The 19417-nt window shown below is 41.3% G+C and overlaps 1 protein-coding gene across 3 annotated transcripts in view; it reads right to left on the bottom strand.

The window, feature by feature from the left end:
• The window catches only part of Rab11fip2 (RAB11 family interacting protein 2), a 38336-nt gene that overhangs the window by 14721 nt on the left and 4198 nt on the right, over positions 1-19417 (bottom strand). For 2 of the 3 annotated variants that reach the window (XM_057778349.1, XM_057778350.1), the window contains exons 2-3: positions 17124-17566; positions 15907-16375 (exon numbers count right to left, since the gene is read on the bottom strand). In XM_057778349.1, coding sequence (XP_057634332.1) covers positions 15907-16375; positions 17124-17566 — 912 coding nt within the window. Of the gene's footprint in view, positions 1-11571; positions 11614-15906; positions 16376-17123; positions 17567-19417 lie in introns of all 3 variants that reach the window. The other variant, XM_057778348.1, reaches the window with a different exon arrangement.

Here is a 19417-nt window from a genome sequence, read left to right as displayed (position 1 = left end):
CTACTACCTGCACCTCAAGGTAAATGTGCCTAAACTAACTACCCCTTTGCCTTTTCCATCTCCTGGGTACCCGAAGGGAAGCATCAGACCCATAAATCCACCCTTCTTGGGACTCAGCCTAGATCACATCTCCTTGCTGCTCACGTGTGCTACCTTTCTGATCATGGGAACACGGTCGCACCTCTGTTCACCCCATCTTACCCAATCTAGCCAAGCCTCTGTTGGCAATGGTGGTATCTCAGATACAAGTCTAACCTCATGATTTAACTGTCAAAAACTCTGGCCTGGATATTCTGCTTGAATAATGACAAATTCTTAAGCCAAGTTTTCAATCCCACCACATTTTACTCACCCATCTTTCCAGTCAGGGTGGTCGGCTAAGGAAATCAACAGTAAGTCAATACAATATCTGCCAACTAGACGGCAAATCCCCAAGGAATGGAGAAGACCCTTTTATAAATAACAAAAGTTACTTATATTCATATCTCAGAGAACACTAGTAGATTGTTTTCAGCTCTTTTCAAAATGGGGAGAAATATTCTGGCTTTATAGCTATGTCCTGGTAGGTTTTTGTCATCTTAACACAAGCTAGAGTCCTCTGAGAACCGGGAACCTCTACTAAGATAATGCCCCATCACACCATCCTGTAGGCAAACCTGTGGGCACCTTCTTGATTAACAATAATCTTGGGGAGCCTGCTCACTGTATGTGGTGCTGCCTTCTGGGCAGGTGGCCCTGGGGTACATAAGAAGGCAGCGTGAACAAGCCACAGGGAGCAAGTCAGTAAGCAGCAAACAGCCATGGCTTCTGCATCATTTCCTGCCTTCAGGTTCCTGCTTTGAGTTCCTGCCCAGCCTTCCCTTCATGAGCGATCATAACTGTAAACTAATAACCCCTTCCTCCCTAAATGCTTTTGGTTATGGTCTTTATCACAGCAACAGAGAAGCAAACCAAGAAAGACTGCGAATGAGAATTAAAATAAGTTTCAAATTAACGGACTTTCAAAAAAATTAACTCAACCGTTGGCTTACGGACACACAACCTGCCACAACTGTAGCTATTTGACCACAATACAAGTTAATTGACAACCTCCACCTGGGTAAATTCTAAAAGTTATTCCTGGGCTTCTTATTTCATGTTCCAAAGTGGTTTCAGACTAAAGGAGTTCTAAAAAATTTGTAACAGTCCTCTTCCCAAAGCTCAAAAAAGTTTTAATTGAAGTAGCCAAAGAGATTCTTTTTTTTTTTATTTATTATGTATACAATATTCTGTCTGTGTATATGTCTGCAGGCCAGAAGAGGGCACCAGACCTTATTACAGATGGTTGTGAGCCACCATGTGGTTGCCGGGAATTGAACTCAGGATCTTTGAAAGAGCAGGCAATGCTCTTAACCACTGAGCCATCTCTCCAGCCCGCCAAAGAGATTCTTTAGTAAATGTATTTCCATTATAATTATGTCTGTTACACAGGCAAATAAAGCTGAGCAGACAAGATGAACAGCATCTTTCTTTCCTCCCTCCCTCCCTTCCTTCCTTCTTTCTTTCTTTATTGGAAGACAGCAAGCAATATAGGACTAAGTCAAATTAACGACGGAACAGCGCTGCATGTTCCCTGCATGCTCTCTCCTGGGACTGGGCACACCAAACACTCCAGTGACAAAACAGAGCTAATGCACAAGTGTCTGTGGGGATTAACAGCAATTTGCTTATTAATATTCTCGTGAGATATCTTTTAGGAGACCTCAGAGGAAGGACAATTAAAAACCACGGTCAGTAATGCCAAAGGTCGTGGACAGCAGCTTTTCTATGGCGAATACTAGGTGCTGCTGGAGAATGGCCAGAACACAAACACCTGAAGACGCCTGCAAAAGAAAGGCAGGCTTCAATCAAGTTTATTAACTAATTATCTTCTCCTGTTGGAGAAAAGTACTAGGAATTATTTTATGTCTTTAAAATGTGAGTACAACAGTTCACTGGCTCCCACATATAAGTCCCGTGGAGGCCAAACCCCACTCCTTTAAAGCTAAGCCTCTCAAATGTTTTTTTTGTTTTGTTTTGTTTTCTCTTAAGTACCCTTAATACAGGAGAAGAACAAATCCAGCAACACTCACACAACTTCCCTGGCGTGTTAAGATGAACTTGAAAGTTTCAGACATTTTACTCCATAATTTTTATCATGCCTCTCTTGAAGACCCTTCTGTCACTGAGGAAACGGTTTATCTCCGTGCTCCAAGGAAACCTTAGCCTGCCACTGCTAGTGCCACAGATCCACCACTAGTAGTGGCTGTGGGAGGGAAAGCTGTCCCCTTTGTTCAGAAGGACAACAGGGAATTCAGATACAGTAATGAAAGCAAAGTACCAACAGCCCCTCACTGGGCGGGTACACATCTCCATCTGCCTAAGGAACCAAAGCTGCCTGCTCTTCTGGGGAGGTTCGAAGACAATCTGAACTCATGAGGAGCGGGAGGGGCATTCTACCATCCTCTCCACTCTTGGCCAAGACACAGATTTGATGGCTGTGACTGAGACAAGTCCTATCTGAAGCAAAGCTGTGGTCCCCTGGTCCCCAGGAGGGCTCAGGTGTTCAAGAGCAGCATGCAGGGAGGGTGCCTGCCCAGCACTCCAGGCCCTGCCACCTCTGCAAAGTCTTCCAGAAGGACCGTCCACAGCAGTGAATTCTCAGAGCCTCTTCCTTGGTGACAAAGCCATGGGCTCCTCTGCTAACTTGGCAGAAGCTCCCAGGCTGACAAGTCCAGCTCTAAGGCACACACAGTGACCGAGTTTGCCTCAGCAGGATTGTAGAACTCGCTGTCTGCCCGTATAAACAAAACAAAAACAAACAAAACAACAATAAAAAACATTCTTTGCCTCTACAGACATATGGATAATTTCACTAGAAATTATACATTATTCTACTCCACTCAGATTTTCCTATATGCTTCTTCATTTAGAAAGCAGTTAAAACACGAGTTCCCACCAATGCTGACATCTGAAGCTTCTTACGCTATAGAAATTTTCCCACTGCTGGGCTCCTTTAGGTTTTACGATGGAAACTGCTCTATGTCACACAATGTTGGGTTTGTTTTCCAGAATCTAACAGTGCCTTTGAAATGTGGCCTCTCTGGCACTTCTGAGTTCCTGTGTCTCTTCCTACTCAGGCCCAGGTGGCAATTTCCTGAGTTTTCCTAAATAGGATCTGGAAACCTTACTCCTGTGCTCAAGAATGCTGGCTCTCTAGAGAACTAGGTGCTAAAATCAAACCACAACACACCAAGTTCCCAGTGAGCAAGGCCCGTGCCACCACCACCTCCAACCGCTGACACTTTAGACACACTGGGTCCCTGAGAGCCGTCAAAGCTTCTCCCTTTCCCCCAGCTCTTTCCATTCACCTATGCTTTAAGACTGTTCGTTCCCGGCCCATTGTCCCCAGGCTGACTAACTCTGCTCATCCATACTTCTGCACCTTCGGTTGCTGTTTTGACACAGGTTCTGGCAGTAGCACTGGCCTTGAACTCACGATCCTGTTGCTCCTGTCTCCTGAATGCTGGGCTGACACAGGGACAGCCCTGGGCTCATCTCGCCTGCCTACAGTTTTCATTTCCAGTAACACTTCCCAACGGCACCATGCATTAGGGCAATTCCACATTCTGAATCTACCTGCCTACAGCGCTGCAGCTAGACTTCTCACGTAGCCTTTGTCTCTCAGTAGCAATGGAGTACATGCATGAGGAGCAAGAACAACCATAACCAAGTAAGGGCAATCATCTTCCTTCATCCAGCGTGAAAACAAGCACTTTCTTTTGGAACCCTGGTAGTCTAAAGGAATATTTTAATATTCCCAAGGGAATAATATTTTAAGATCCTAATGATTCCTGTAAAATGACAACAATATAAGTATATTTAACATTCAAATTCTCATTTTGTAAGTTTTCTGTTCAATGACAAATGCTTATTATTTATAAAACCACAACAATAACAGAACAGTGGCAGGGGGCACATTGGCACTTCCATGGATTTCCTAAAGCAGGGCTCTTCTCAAAAGGAACTCTGAAATGTTGCAAATTCCCAATAAATGTCCTTTATCCTTCTTATTATGACAGCTGGAGCTGCCTTCTTTAATAAACTCTAATAATTCTTTCAGGTGGAGCACACATTATACCTGGAGTATCTCCATCTAACCTAGGTAGCACAGTCAGTATGTGTTCTGGAGATGCTGTGTCATGAGATCAAGGCCAGAGTGCCCATTTCCAGTTACGTGTCCAGCACTGGCTTCAGCACTCTGTGTCCCATGTTAATCTCTTCCCCATCAGGTTACCTTATTTCACAGTGAAAGGCTAACGTACAAGGCCCCACAGCTTCCCACCAAAGATGTAAACCCAAACCTGACCTACAATTCTGAACTTGTACCTGTCCCATAGTCCCTTCAAAATGCTCTATTTTCATAGTACACTGTGAAATCCTTTGCTGAAGAATCAAATATAACCCTGAATCAAAATGTAAATCACATTCAGTGTGATTTTAATTTCTCATAGCTTTAGACAATTCATTTCTTTGAAGATAAAAAAAGATATGAAAACCATATTTATATGTCTCTCATAAACAAAATACATGACTGGCTGGACACCCACTTTCTATACCAAGCTCCCTAACAAAGCATCCATGGTGTTTAAAGTTGAGCTGTTGCACCAATAAGTGGAGTGTTGATAGTCTGCAGTAGCAAGCATGCTTCCTCAGGAATGTAGTAGGCAGAGGACAGACATGGAATATGGCTCCCTAACTCTAGCTAGAAAAGAAATAGTGAGATTGCTCAGTTTCTAATGAAAAACTAATAATGTAATAGTATAAAATCACTACTTAGAAACTATTCCTGTGAAACTTACCAAATAGCCTCTTTTCCTGTTTGCTATACTTGTTTAGTTGTTTTTGAGACAGGGCCTCGATATGTAGCTAAGGATGGCCTTGAACAATTGATTTCTGTGCCTCAGCATCTTGAGTGCTGGAATAACAGGTGTGTAGCACCACACATGGCTGTCTAAACACTTTCTATATGATCTTCATTACTGTTTACTAAAGTGGATAGTTCTATCAACTCATTTCCCAATTTATAAAGTACATATTCAACTGTCAAGGGCAAGGCCAGAGACATCTGTCTTGAGGAAACCTTTCCCAAGTTTTCAGCACACTGAATTTCTCTTACTCTCCCTTTCCATAGCTAGATTCCTGTACTTTCATAGGATATACTCTATTCTGTTGGTAACAGGTTGTTTCTTTCATGACCTTCCCAGCTGTTGGGGTACTAGGACCTTAACCATGCAAATCATACCCTCAAACCTCCATTCCTAACCTTAGTGAAGATTTACACATGCTTGTGAAACCATACAGAAAATCTGGAGATACAAATTTTAAGAAAACCAGGCATGTTCAAGCAACAGTTATTTAAATGGTATTAGTTCCTTCATCAGAAAGATTTTCACATGTAAAATAAGTATATAAAACACATTAAAACATCATTCAACACCTAACAGATACTTAACTATCTATTCATAATTATATAATATTATACTCAATATAATTCAAAGAGGAACAATTCATCTTTAAATAGTAGGTTCAAAGACATCTATGTCATATGCTCAGATACTACTATTTTCAGAAACAGTAAATGAATACAGTAACAATTTTTGGTCTATTTTATACATCACGATTAGATATTTAGACAACCTGGCTACAGTAGTTACTACCATAAATACATAATGCATAAATACATTGCTTGCATTTCAAAAGGTAAAGCTTTATCATCAATAAAATGCAAACAGTATCAGGTGCTGGGATCACACAGCCCAGCTGGAAATGTCCCAAGCACAGAGAGCAGAGGCCTGGCGAGGAGGCTGGGCGGTGTGTGCACAAAAATAAATGAGGGCTTTGGTGTAGGAAGCAACACTATTCTCACAATGACAAACTCACGGGAGTTTAGAAGGGCAAGATTTGGAAAAGCCAAAACCAGTGGAAAGAAATGAGCATAGCACTATAACAATAAGATGAAGAAACTTTAAATGTACAAATCTTTAAAGTTACTGAAATTTGCATTCTTGTGTTCAAAGAAGCCAGATTATTCAAGTGTTGGAAAACAGACTTGCAAGAGTTGTTAATGTTTTCATACTAGCTTCCTAGTTTTAATTCAAAACACACAGTCCCTATTCTTGGGGGAAAAAAGACAAAGAAATACCACCTCATGAAAAAGAAAAAAAAACCTAAAACCTCAAACCTCTCCATCAAGACTAACACCCTAAGTATAATTCAGAAACCATATACCTTACACTGTTGTATGAAACAAAACAGTTTCAAAAATGTTGTATCTTGTCAAATTGAAGACACATCATGGCCTGTGGAGTCAGTTCAAGGGATGAAGGACTTCCGTGCAAGCATGAGGACCTGAGTTATGGTCCCCAGCACACTCACAACAGACAGGCGCAGTACCAGAATGTGCGTGCACCTGTAACACCACTAGGAAGGCAGGCATGGATCTCTGGGTCTTGCTGGCAAGCGGGTCTAGCCAAATTGGTGAACTCTAGGTTCAGTGAGAGACCCTGACACAAAAAGCATGATGGAAAGAGATTGAGGAAGATACCCAGTGCTGAACTACAGCACACACACACACACACACACACACACACACAGAGGCACGCACACATGCACACATGCTCACATGCAAACTCGTGTACATACACACCATATTATGACCACACTGGCTGGGATGCATCCTTACACCAGTTCCTTTTTTCCTCTTACCAATCCTTTGGCATTGTCTCACTCAAAGGGAGGAGAATGGACAAAAGTGTTTCTCAGAAAGCATCCCCTTCTCCACCCAAAGCAGCTCAATGTTCATAGATTTCTAGCCAGCAATCCCCAGCCTCAGGCATCCCCTTGCTATTGTTTGCCTGCAGGCACTCCACATTAGCTCTGGGCTAAGGCACTAACCCCATCGTACACAACCCACCTTAAACTGCTCTGGAAGCCTGAGCACATTCAGTTAGTTCAGGTGACACAGCAATGAGCCTCCTTCAGCAGGAGCAGGAAGCTGGGGCTCACATCTCAACCACAGCACGTAAGTTTTCAAGTCTCTCCCCCACCCCCGTACATATTTCCTCCTCTAAGGTCTCACCTAATGTCTCCAAACAATGTCACCACTGAAGACCAAGTGTTCAAGTATCTTAGCTAATGGAAATCATTCTCATTTAAACCACCACACTCTCTCATATGGAAAATATTGAAAAGAAATAATGAAAGTATTATTTGATACCAGAGTTGGAATTCAGAAATATATTCATCTTGATGGCCTGTAGGAGCCATACTGAGACAGGTCATGAAATATCAGAAACCCATCAGATTTTAACCTTTGCCGGCATGCCCGAGCTTTTGACATTGGGACATGACGTCATCTACAAAGGCCATGCTCAAAACCACACAGTCAAGAACTTTCACCTTTTTTGTTTTGTGTCAGGCCATACTCTCTCAGCCTATATGGCCTGCGGCTACTAACTGGACACACCTACCAGAACACAACATGCTTGTAACAAAATGCTTGCCTGGGAGTTTCCTAAATCAAAACTCAGACACCTGTATCAAATTACATGGAAATAATCAGACCAAGTATTTGCAACTGGTGACAGCAATTCTGAGACCTGCAGGAAGAAGAAAGCTGAATGAAGGAACCCAGGGTAGGATGTTAAAACCAAAAGTCCCCACCATGCTCTCCTCTCTGGCCAAAAGCCTGACCATACCTTAACATCACCAGAGGAGCAAGATAACCTAGAATAGGCAGTTTTAGACAAGAAGCCACAAATGAAAAGCACACTCAACCAATGATGTTTAAAACAACTGAGAAATACACAATGTATGTCCTTCTGAAGGATTTCCCTCTAACTACAGTAAAGATCATCAACCTCCATCTAGCAAGCGCTTCTGCTTCTTGGATTTACAAAGAAATAATTCTCTCAAACATTACCTTCAACTAAAAAGCTTATGTACTGATTTATGAAAACCAGCAGGCTGGGGTCATTGGAATGTAATCTTAATACTTTCCTGTTGGAAAGCTCCAGAGGATGCACAGGCTCTTTCTGCATTCGGTCATATCATAACGACCAGCTCTCTTTAACTATCGGACTCACCACGTGTTATCCTGTGTCCAGTGCCTAAGAGCTCGTTAATTACCTAAACTATATCTCCATAGGTCTTGTTAATTACCCGTCTCCTGTCTCAGAGGACCTTGTTAATAACTTGTACAGTCTCTCTAAAGAGGTCCTAACAACACATTAAAATTAAAGATGCTTTTCTTTTAGCACCTGTCAAGTGCTGTAAATTGAGAAATTTTCACATCAGTTTATTAGCCTACAGTAGTTTTTGTGGGGGTTTGTGGCATGTTTGCTTCCTTTTCTCTCACACATAATCTCTCTGTATCTTAATCTCTCAACTTAAAAAAATAAAGGAAAACTTAGCAAAGTTTGTCTTTTTTGTTACAGATCTTTTTTTGTTTTCATTTTTAAAGACCATAAATATCAACTGGCATTAGAGAGTCAGCAGAAAGATGGCATGGATGGTATCTGCAAATTAACCCAATGGGAGATGCACCAATTAATGAGACCCATTATAATGAGTATTAGGATGACAAAGGGTAGAAAAGTTTCAAGTCCTCTCTGGGGAGTCACACATAAGTTCCAGTCAGTGTTGTGGGAACTAATCACACCCATGCCTCTCACTCCCAGTCACTATTACATGGGAAATCCTGTAAATCCCTGGCCACTAATGGATTGAGGGCTCTAAAAAATCATCCAAAGTTGTCATTCTCAGTCTCATCAACGAGACACAGAAACGATGTACAGACTAGTAGGCAAGCCATCTTCAGACAGATATGAAAGTAAGTCCTTATACAGAGTAAGGTTTACAATGCTAAGGAATGCTAAATTCACACACACACACACACACACACACACACACACACACACGTCCATAGAAGACACTGGAAAGAAAGATGTAACAATTATGAATAAGACCTTTTCTTTAGGATCACTTGGTTTTTATGTTTTCTTTCTTTTCAAATAAAATAGTCTATTTTAATGGGCATGTTACAGCTTCCTGATAATGGCTACATGCAACAGTTTACGGTGATTCTTGGTCTATGGAAGTTAGACACACTTGAACATACATTTGAGTTACTTATTTTTTGTAGCTCCTAAGAATGATGTGACCCAATCACAAATAGGAAATGACCAGTTAAATGCGGAAGGAATAGAGAGCTACCTGATCCCCAAAGGATCCTGTCAAGTAAAACTGCAAGATATTAATGATAAAAACATCTTCACCTTAGACACTATTTCCATACTTTTGTAAAAAAACACTTGGTCTGAGCTCATTGGCTAGGAAGGCTAGGAAGATTCTTTTATGACCAGATACAAAGGAAATATATGACCTAATAGAATGAAAAATTTCAGAAATAAAATTTAAAGCTCACTACCAAGTTATCGTCCAGCAACTGAGCAAGGGCTTCATGGAGATCAGAGTTGCAGTGAGGCAGAAAGGAAGGAACGCAGGCAGACCTACATCTCCAGGACAAACGCAGTGCCTCGCATTACTTCTTGTCTCTGACTTCATTAGCTCTTCACATGAAGCAGGTTTTTACTACTTGTGTCTTTAAATGCTCAAGATACCATCCTGGTGGCACAGGTCCATAATCTCAGCCACTCTGGACGCTGAGGCAGAAGTGTCACCACTGCAAGATCAGCATGGCCTGTGGTAAGCTCAAGGCCACCCTGCGCAACTTAATGAGACCCTGTCTCAAGGGAAAAGTAAAAAGAGGGCTGAGGAGTACCCGTGGTAGAGTACCTGTCTAGAACGGGAGACGAAAGTGGTTTCTGTTGTTGTCTGCTTGCTTGTTAAAGTAAGACAGGAAGTAACTGTCTCCATGGAATTAAAGAATCCCTATAACTAGAAGGAAGCCTGACATTTTTCAGACCTCCTCAGGAAAACACACATCATCTCCTCAACTGACTATGCATGCTTTCTGAGTCACGATCACAGCTGATGCCAGTTTCATCTGTCCCCAACAAACATTTCATCCCATGGACCCATAGACACCAGACACAGGTCAGGCTTGTCTGCTCAGGTTCCTCTTACCTGTTCCAACACACAGAATCTCCTATTTGTCTGAGGATCTGTTTTACCCAGGCTGTCTTCCCTGCTGTGTTCTCTACCTTAGGTAGGGTCCATTCAAATTTCAGTTTATCAGCTCCACACCTGACTCCCAGCTGTCCAAACTGAATGAATATGTATGACTAGAGGGATACAATTTAGTTCAGCAAGTTTAAAACCTGACTGGCCATTAGTGGGAAGTTCTTAAAACACGGATTTTCCTTCAAGGCACACTGATGAAAAGATTCATACTTCATGTGAAAGGAAGTCCAACAAACCACAGTTTATAAACAAAATGAAACAGGAGCCAGGGCTGATTAGCACTGGCCCACATGAGTGGAGGCCAGGGTTGGGGGCTGAATCACAAATAATAAAAACCCAGAGACAGAATATTGGGGTTTAACCCAAAAACCAAAAAAGCAAAGCAGCCAAGCCACTAGAGAAGTCTTCCCTCTACCAAGGCTGGGTGACCACAGACTAAGCAGGCACAGCCTCTCTCTCCTCCAGTTTTGTATTCCCTCATGTGCCTCCCTAGTACTGGGATTAAAGGTCTGAGGCACCACCGCCTGGATCTGTTTCTGCATTGATCTCGTGTAGCCCAGGGTGGCCTTGAACACACAGAGATCCACCTGCCTCTGTCTCCTAAATCCTGGGGTTAAAGGTGTGTGCCACCACTGCCTGATCTCTAGCGGCTTAGTTTTGCCCTTCTGATCTTTATGCAAGCTTTATTTATTAATACATAAATAAACTATCACCACCATTGGCATGACGCTCAAGAGACTACCCTAAGACCCAGACACATACATCTGATAGCAATTCCAACTCCTCTACAAATCTGAACAAATCCAAACGAGGGAAACACCAGGATTCTACTCCAGAGAGCAAGAGTTATTAGCATTGTGAATGGTTTTTGACTCCCCTCCTGCCTGAGTCCTGGGAAGGAAATGGCATATGGCTTACAGCACTCTTGGGGTAGAGGCAGAGAAGCCGCTAAGGAAAGGAGCTTCCCGAGGTGAGTAGGGTGCTAAGCAAAAAGAAAAGCTGGGTAGTAAGAAAAGGCTAAACACTGGTAAGCCTTAACATTCAGAAAGTGTTTAGAATTGCTGTTTGGACCAACACTTCTTCAGCATTTCTGACCTGAGCTTTCTAAAGCAGAACGGAAGGCACCTTGACCCACAGCTCACTCAGAAAGACAAATACCAGTAAGTGTGACTGCATGGGAGCATCTTATTATTCAGTTCTGACAGCGTCTGTCTTTCAGAGTCCAGCTGGCTGCTTCAGATCTCAACCCTTCCGGGATCCAGGTTGACTTCTGCTCAGCGAGTATGGACGTCAGCACCCTATGTCTGGAAAAGGTCAGGAGATAAAGTGCAGTGTGGTCATGCATACCTGTAATTCCAACAACGGAGAGGTGTTTGAGGCCAGCATGGACTGCAGAATGAAGGCGTGGAAGTTGAAAAAACAAAAGGCCAGAGAATAAATACTGGTTCTACAGGGCATAAGACACATATTCAACACACTCATTCTACAGGGCATAAGACACATTCAACACACTCATTCTATAGGGCATAAGACACATATTCAACACACTCGTTCTACAGGGCATAAGACACATATTCAACACACTCGTTCTAGCACCAAAATGCACACACAGATGAGGATGGCTGACATTTACAGAGAGAGTCAACAAGACAGAGGTGACCACAAATCCCCGGTCTAGGTGACGAGACAATGGGGGCAAGCAGAAGCTGCAGAGAAAGATACTGACGTCGCCTCTGTACAGAGCCACAACAGTCACATGCTGACTGCAGGAAACACAACAAACTGGTGGCTCAGGAAGCACTCGGGTGTAATCTCAATGCTTGGAAGGTTTAAGAAGGAGGAGCTCAAATCCAGCCCATCCTGTAATACACAATGAGATTCGGTCTGAAAAGTAACATTGATTGGGTGAACACATTTGCCCATTTCTACTTTTCAGACCATTTATGATCTGTTTTAAAAAACCAGTTATGTATCCGTAGATGTCTCTTGCTTGGGCCCTGTCCCATAAAGGTCTCTGGTGTCTACCTACTCCCTCAGCTGTCCCTGCCTCAGGCCTGCTCCTGTGGAGTTCCCTGCCTCAGAGGTAAGGATGGGACCTGTGAGCTCTGGCCAAAGGACAAATGCAGACTCATGACTCCAGTGCACGTGACAACATACTATGATGGATGGCCCCTACCTCTTCATGTGTGCCTCACTGATCTCTGAAGAAAAATAACAAAGGTGGCACTACAAGAAAGAAGAAGCCTGGCTCCAGAGAGACCCCACTCTCCTCTCCAAGAACGTCCCTGCCGAAGCCACTGAGATCTGCAGTTACTAGGATAGCCTAGCCTTACCTACCCACATAGACACTAGAAATGTTTGCTCGTGCCATAAATCTTAATTAGTGTAAAATTCAGCTTTTTAAATTAGTCCTGGGGACTTAACCCAAAACTGTGTACACACTAGGCAAGAACCCTTACCAGTGAGTACATCTTTGCACATTTATTTAAACTTTTCAATTATGAAATAAGATCTCATTAAGTTGCTCAGGCTGCCTCAACCCCTTGACTACAGGGCTAAAAGGTGTATCTGACACACCTGCTTACTCTCTTACTCTCTTAGATTTTAAAGAGTGTTTATGAAAAGAAAAAGTACACATTGACCTTCTTGGATCCATTTTCAGTCTATGAGGAAGATCTCCACAGCTCACACTAGGCTGGAGCAGGATACAGGCAGACGAGAACCATTTCTAGGGCCTGATTTGCTGCCATGTGTGTGTCCAAAGTTTCTAATGTGGACTATCTGCTAAGCAGCACACTGGAGATTACGGTCAAAGAGATGAATGAAATGCAGGCCCTGCCCTTAAATTATCATGAGAGTGGGAGGGAAAAGTGACTGCATCATTCCCTCAGTAGACTGCAGCAGAAAATGCCAAGCCTGGAAGCCACTATTGCTCTCCAGCAGTGTGGGAAAGGCTTCAGGGAAGCCGAGCAAGGTACCAGGAAGAACATTCCAAGAGTGAACATCAGTGAGGAACCTTGCACTCTGCAGAATCAGCACAGCAGGCAATCTGGCTAATTTCCTCATCAGATTTTCACAAGGCTATAGGAACAATCTCAAGATGCAAAATGAAATGTATTTTGTGGTTTCCAATGTGTTCTTTTACTGAAGCAGATGTTACATACACAAAAACTAAAACCTTTAACTTCTAAAAATTATGTTCTTAATTACTGAAGATAAAGAGACATAAAGAAAATTCTTCAGTTCTAGTCCCATGCTTAATCACTTAGAGGCTATTGACATGGTTCCCATGATCCTACAATCCTAGGCACGTCAGTTCACAACCAGTTTCATGACAAGGTACTGTGCTTTGAATTGACTCATTAGTCTCAAAACTAAGGGTCTCAAAAGTCCAAGAGATCTCTAAGTAAGTTTTACTTAACATACTAGAAAAATAATTCTTATATGATCAGTGTAACATCAAAAGCCCTGGTCTGGAGGCTGCGTGTTCCAGCTGAGGGTTGATACCACAGGTCAGGAACTCTGGACATGCTGCTGGCAATATCCTCTCAGATTCCACCCACGCTAAAACTGCTGGCTGTAAACTTGGAACTGCAGCCTTTTTATTCATCCATTTATATCCAACTGTTTTGTGTGTTAACTGGAGCCACCCATTAATTACAAATGTTTTAATTTACCAGAAAGATGACTCTGATACAGAAAGAGATTTTCAGGAATGTATGTTCTGTCCTCATACCTATAGCCTCATAAACACAAAGAAAAACATCTTAAATTGTTTTAAAAGTCTATTCTTATATACTTGTAGTCATAGAATTTAGAATACAGTCCTAATTTTGATAAAAGTAGTATTAATATTAAAGTAGAACAGAATGAAGCTGAAATCTACTGAAAGCCATCTTCTCTATTAAAGCCCATGGCAGCCCAAGGCATTAAAGACTTGAGAAGGCTTATTTTTCATATGATAGCATAATTTTAAATTTTTGTTTTCTAACTAGTTCCCCTTTTGTTGCTTTTCACTGACTCTAAAATTACCTGGATTAGCCAATCTGTAAGTTACCTTGGACAATTGTTTTCAACAATTTCCTACAAAAATAAAAATGTTCAGAAACAGGTGAGGCACACTCTATCTACTCCTGTACTTAGGATTTGATGAAATATGAAGGAGACTACACTAAGTATCAGCATGTTACAATAGCACATCAACACTGTGAACTCTCCAATGGACTACTGATACCACAAAATAAAAATTTGTTTCTCTGAATTATCGTCTATAAACATAGAGAATGAATATTTTTCTAAAACCACAACAAATCCCTATCTAATAAAAAGAAAAGAAAACAAATCAAAAAAAAAAAAAAAAGAGCACTTCCCTCTGGAAACTTTCAAGAGCAAGAAAGGCCCAAGAGCAAGCAAGGCCTACCCGAGTGGCTGTGAGGCTTCATCTTCTGTTTGTAGTGGGACAGAACATAAAGCACTAATCTTAAAGAAAACAATACAGGACAACACATCAAACAAGACAGAGGTCACCTGTTTCTTACCGAAAACTCCTGGGATCCAACATGCTTTAGAGTCTGGTTTGGGGAGATTTTAGAACAGCTACATAGACTTTGAATACAAAAAGCCTAAATCTGGAATGTTCCACATCTGAATCGCAAAGTTCCGTTCATAATGAAGGCATTAATACCGATGCCATATTTCTATATAAAACTGGACCAGGCTTCAATCAAGGATTTTTACCTATTGGTTCTCTATTTGGCACCTGGCTTTGTACTATGCACTTATTTATGCATTATTTACCCTTTGCCTCAAAAGATTGATTTATTTGTGTTCTTCTCCTCAGAAGATGTAGATGCTGAAATCTAGAGGTCATAGGATTACAAAGCAAGGAATCCCACTCAGGTCTATATATTACACATTACAACTCGAGGAAAAGCTCCCAGTATGTGGCAAACACTCTGCTTCTACTGTGTTCTTCCACAATTACTGAAGTTTTAAGGTTATCTTCACCTTTGCTTGAGGTTCCTGTACCAGGCCCTCCATCAGTCATGTCTGCACAACTCCTGACTGCTGGAGTAAGCAGCAGTCATATGGGAAGGACCAATCTTCATCAGCTGGTTACATCTATGGCTACTTGTCACCTCAGGACTCTGGCCACCAGATTCCAGAAGATATTCATGAATAAAAGCTATTTTTGGTCAGCCATTTCATAAGGACAGTTAACATTTATTACGACAATATTAATAATCCAGCCAGCATTTGCTAAAGAACAGCATGTTGACCGTTACTGGCCCACTAACACTCTCCAGAAAACCCAGGATTTAATCCCTAGGAAGTACCTAGAAACACATTTCTGGATTGAATTCATATCCATGATTTATTCACTCTCACTGGGTCTCATCAAAAGCCAGGCTGTTTTCTTAAGCGCTATCTATGGTGGCTTCTGGGCTCCCATGGGTGGGGGCAGACTAGGGTAAGAGGAAGAAGTCTTTGTTCTTCCAAAGGTAAAACATTCAATTCTAAGGACACATACAAGCAACAATGTGTAGGTCTATGATGAATTGCTAGAAAAAATAGGTTAAAAAATAAAATGAATATAAAATATTCATGCATTTAAAAGAAATATTTATTACTTTTAAGTACAAGGTTCCCCAAATGGAACACACCCCTCCTTGGTGAGCTTACCTTGATGATGACATTATAGTTGAAGCCCTGAATTTTGCTGTAAACGGATTGGTTGACTCATAATCAAAATAGTCCTGCCGGTTTTCATTAAACGCACTAGGTGATTTTAAGTCACAGGGGCTATCAGATCCCCCATTGTTCAGCTTCTCAGATCTTCTGCTATCTTTCTTCCCGGTCACTCTTTCAAAGAGGCTCACTTTCTCTCTTTTCTCTCTCTTATTATCTTTCCTTACTTCAGCTGGTTTTGAAAATAAATTCACACTGCTGTCCCAGGGCTCACTGCTTTCTTCAAATGGATTCTTCTTCCTTGGCAGTGTTGCAAATTTTTGGGGTAACGAAGCAGTCACGTTTGTAAATGGGTCACTCTGTCTTCCAAAGGAGGGTTCGCCTTCATCCACAATGCTGCCACGCTGGTTCAGTTTAGAAGTATCAAAACTTAGTGTTCTTCGGTGTGGAGACTTGAGACTCCCTACAAACAGGGTTTTTTTGCTATTAGTAGGTGATGGGTGACATATGCTATTACACTATCTGACACTTCTGCTGCTTCAGAATGAGAGCAATTAGCTAAAGATATTAACCCTCAAAATAGTCAAAACAATCTTAAAATTAGGTGAGGGATATTATGAAGTAGATAGGTAATGCAGTGTATTGTGAGACAATTAGTATCTTACTGCTTAGAAACCAGCACACAGGAAAAGTACAAGGTCAACCCAAAGGACCTGCTGTCAATGACCATGCTGGCAAGTCTTAAACTTTTCCATCATTAGAATCAAATTTACTTTCCTCGGGATATAGATATTCTTTCTAGGAACACGTAAACAGAATGGAATGCACACTGTGGACGTCTGTGGAGGCCATAAGGCAACCTTTACTGTCATTCCTCAGGAACTACCCATCCTGTTTCTTTAGGTTGGCTGGGCAGGGAACCCAGGGAATCCACCTGCTCTACCTCTTGGACACAGGATTACAAGCCTGCACCCTTACCACCTGCCTTGCCTTTTGTGTGTGGGTTTTGGAAACCGAACTCAGGTCCCCATGCTTTCAAGGCAAGCGCTTTACCAACCTAGCACTGCTACAAGCTTTTGAAAATGAGAAATGACAGAGAAAAAAAAAAAGGCCAGGCCATGAGAGAAGATTAGGATTCATTTCATTATCACCTATACTATAAACACAAATACACAAAATATAGGGAGGATAAAGAAATAAGTGCCACTTACTGCTTTCTGGAACAACTCCAAAGGAATCTATCTGGCGACTGAGAAGATGTGTCGGACCAACAGCACTGGATTTCAGTTTCTCAGAAGATAAATGGGACCCAGTTAAATCAGACATCGAATGGGCAGATGAGAGCCGCTGAGGACCCAAAAGGAAAGGCTTTTTTGGTTTAGATTTCATCTGTATTTCACTGCTTGGAAATTCAGTACTGGCATCAGGCATGTGCGTGCTTGGAACGATTGCAGAAGATGTATCAGAAAATGTCCCGTCAGTTTTTCTCCCTTTCATCTTATCTTTTAATTTTGCAAAAGGCGATCTCGTCTTATCCTTCATTGATAAGTCAAACATACTTGCTGTCATATTGTTTCTCATAAACTGAATATTGACCTTTATCTCACCCCTGTTTTTGATTCTCTTTCCTTGTTTGGATTCTAATCTAAACCACCTTCAAAAGAAGAGAAAAAGTTGGTTGTAACATACAGTGGTAATAGCAAACTCTGTTATATCCAGACATATTTTTAAGTAAAGTGACTAACCATCAATCTACACATTGAATAAGAACGAGTCAACCACAAATTTCTAGTTTAACTCATTGTTTAAAAAGAAAACAAATCAAACAAACAAACTGGTCCTAGTTTCTGTAGAGTGACACACACCAAAGGAATGAGCCTTTGGAAAGTATATAAAGGGTTTTAGATAAACTTCCCCCTCATAATTCAAAAATCATCATCAAAAATTCTTATCAACAATAGCTAATTATGCTTCCATATGGAACAAGTGTTACTAATGGCCTAAGGTTATGTTTAACATTCAAAGACACTGAGCCAGGAACTTATAAATTCGTCACTCCTTAGTATTTCTGAGTACCATAAAATGACAAATAATGATGACATTTAAAAATTACTTAATATCTATTCCAAAATATGACTTATAGTAAAAGAATTATATAAATAATTGGTATAATACATAGTGTGCTGATCATTAAAACTCCAAGTACCATAAAATGGATCTAACTAAGCCTTTTCCTGAATAAATTATGAAATGGGAATAAAATGTTAAGAAGTGATAAACAATAAATCTTGTGAAGTTTTCAAAGAATAAAAAGATCAAATAATTCGTGCCAGAAAGCTATTGACTCTGCTAAATAAAAAGGATTTTACAAACAAAGCCGGCCCCAGCTTTCAGGAACATCTTGTATCACACAGCCAATTTCCAAGTGAACTATATAAGAAGCAGGGCTTATGTTGGTTTTGTTTATAGTATTTTTATCCACCAGGAATCTTCCAGTTGTTGGTGTCACCAGCGGTCACTTCACAGGGCAAACAGCCTGAACCTGCACACGCTCCCCAGTGTTCTCATCATCGAACCATGGAGTCGGATCCCCTTTCTGAAGACATGCTGCTGTTTTAATACAGCTCGAGTAGAGTGCAATGAATTTTACTACAAAGCAACTCTGACCTAATTTTATATTACTTTTTTTTCTTGTTGTTTGCCAACAGGATAGCTAAAAGATGGCTGAATTTACTGTGCCTCAAGCCAAAGACTGGCACACAGACAGGACAGAGAGCCGACAAACAACCTGTATCAGCTCCATGAAGGTGCCATGCTTTCTTATTGAACTGGAATGACTCAATCAATTAAGACATATCATACTGATGCCAAAACAAGCTGTTTCTTACAACAGAACAGTTTATGATAGAAGGCACTCCTAAGACCCTGAACTAAGAAAAGGTTAAACAATGGTAACATCTAAGCAGGACTGGGAATAAGAAAGCAGCAATGAACTACAGAATGGAACACACCAAACACAAGCATGAGCTCTCAGAACACCTCCAAATAAGGCAAAGCTATACACCCCGAAATTAACTTAGGGTTTTGGAAAAGAGAGCTATTTTCAATAGTCTGAGAAATGCTTCTGATGGGTGATACCCAAGAAATACTCTAAAATCTCAGGCTATGTGAAAAATGAGCAAACACTCTTTATAAGAATGTACCTCGCCACGCACACACAAACAAGCAACAAAAGCATGTATGTGGAGTTTACAACAATTTGATAAAACCCAAGTCAAGGACAATATATCAATGGTCCCCAAAATGGAAGGGGGCAAAAGGTGGTCAAAACTCAGAGAAGTTTGGAAATAAGAGCAAATGAATTATCTACTTTAACACCCTTATCTGGGGATGAAGAAACTGAGGCCGGGAGGATGACAAGCCATTTCCCCAAGTCAGATGGAAGCCAATGAGGAAAACATCTAAAGCCGATGAGAAACATCTGCAGAAAATACAAGCTCGTTCT

This window comes from Chionomys nivalis, chromosome 8, assembly GCF_950005125.1.
Source record: "Chionomys nivalis chromosome 8, mChiNiv1.1, whole genome shotgun sequence".
In the NCBI taxonomy this organism is placed as follows: domain Eukaryota; kingdom Metazoa; phylum Chordata; class Mammalia; order Rodentia; family Cricetidae; genus Chionomys; species Chionomys nivalis.
Note: the sequence above shows the minus strand (reverse complement) of the source record. Positions and strands in the feature narration are given on the sequence as shown.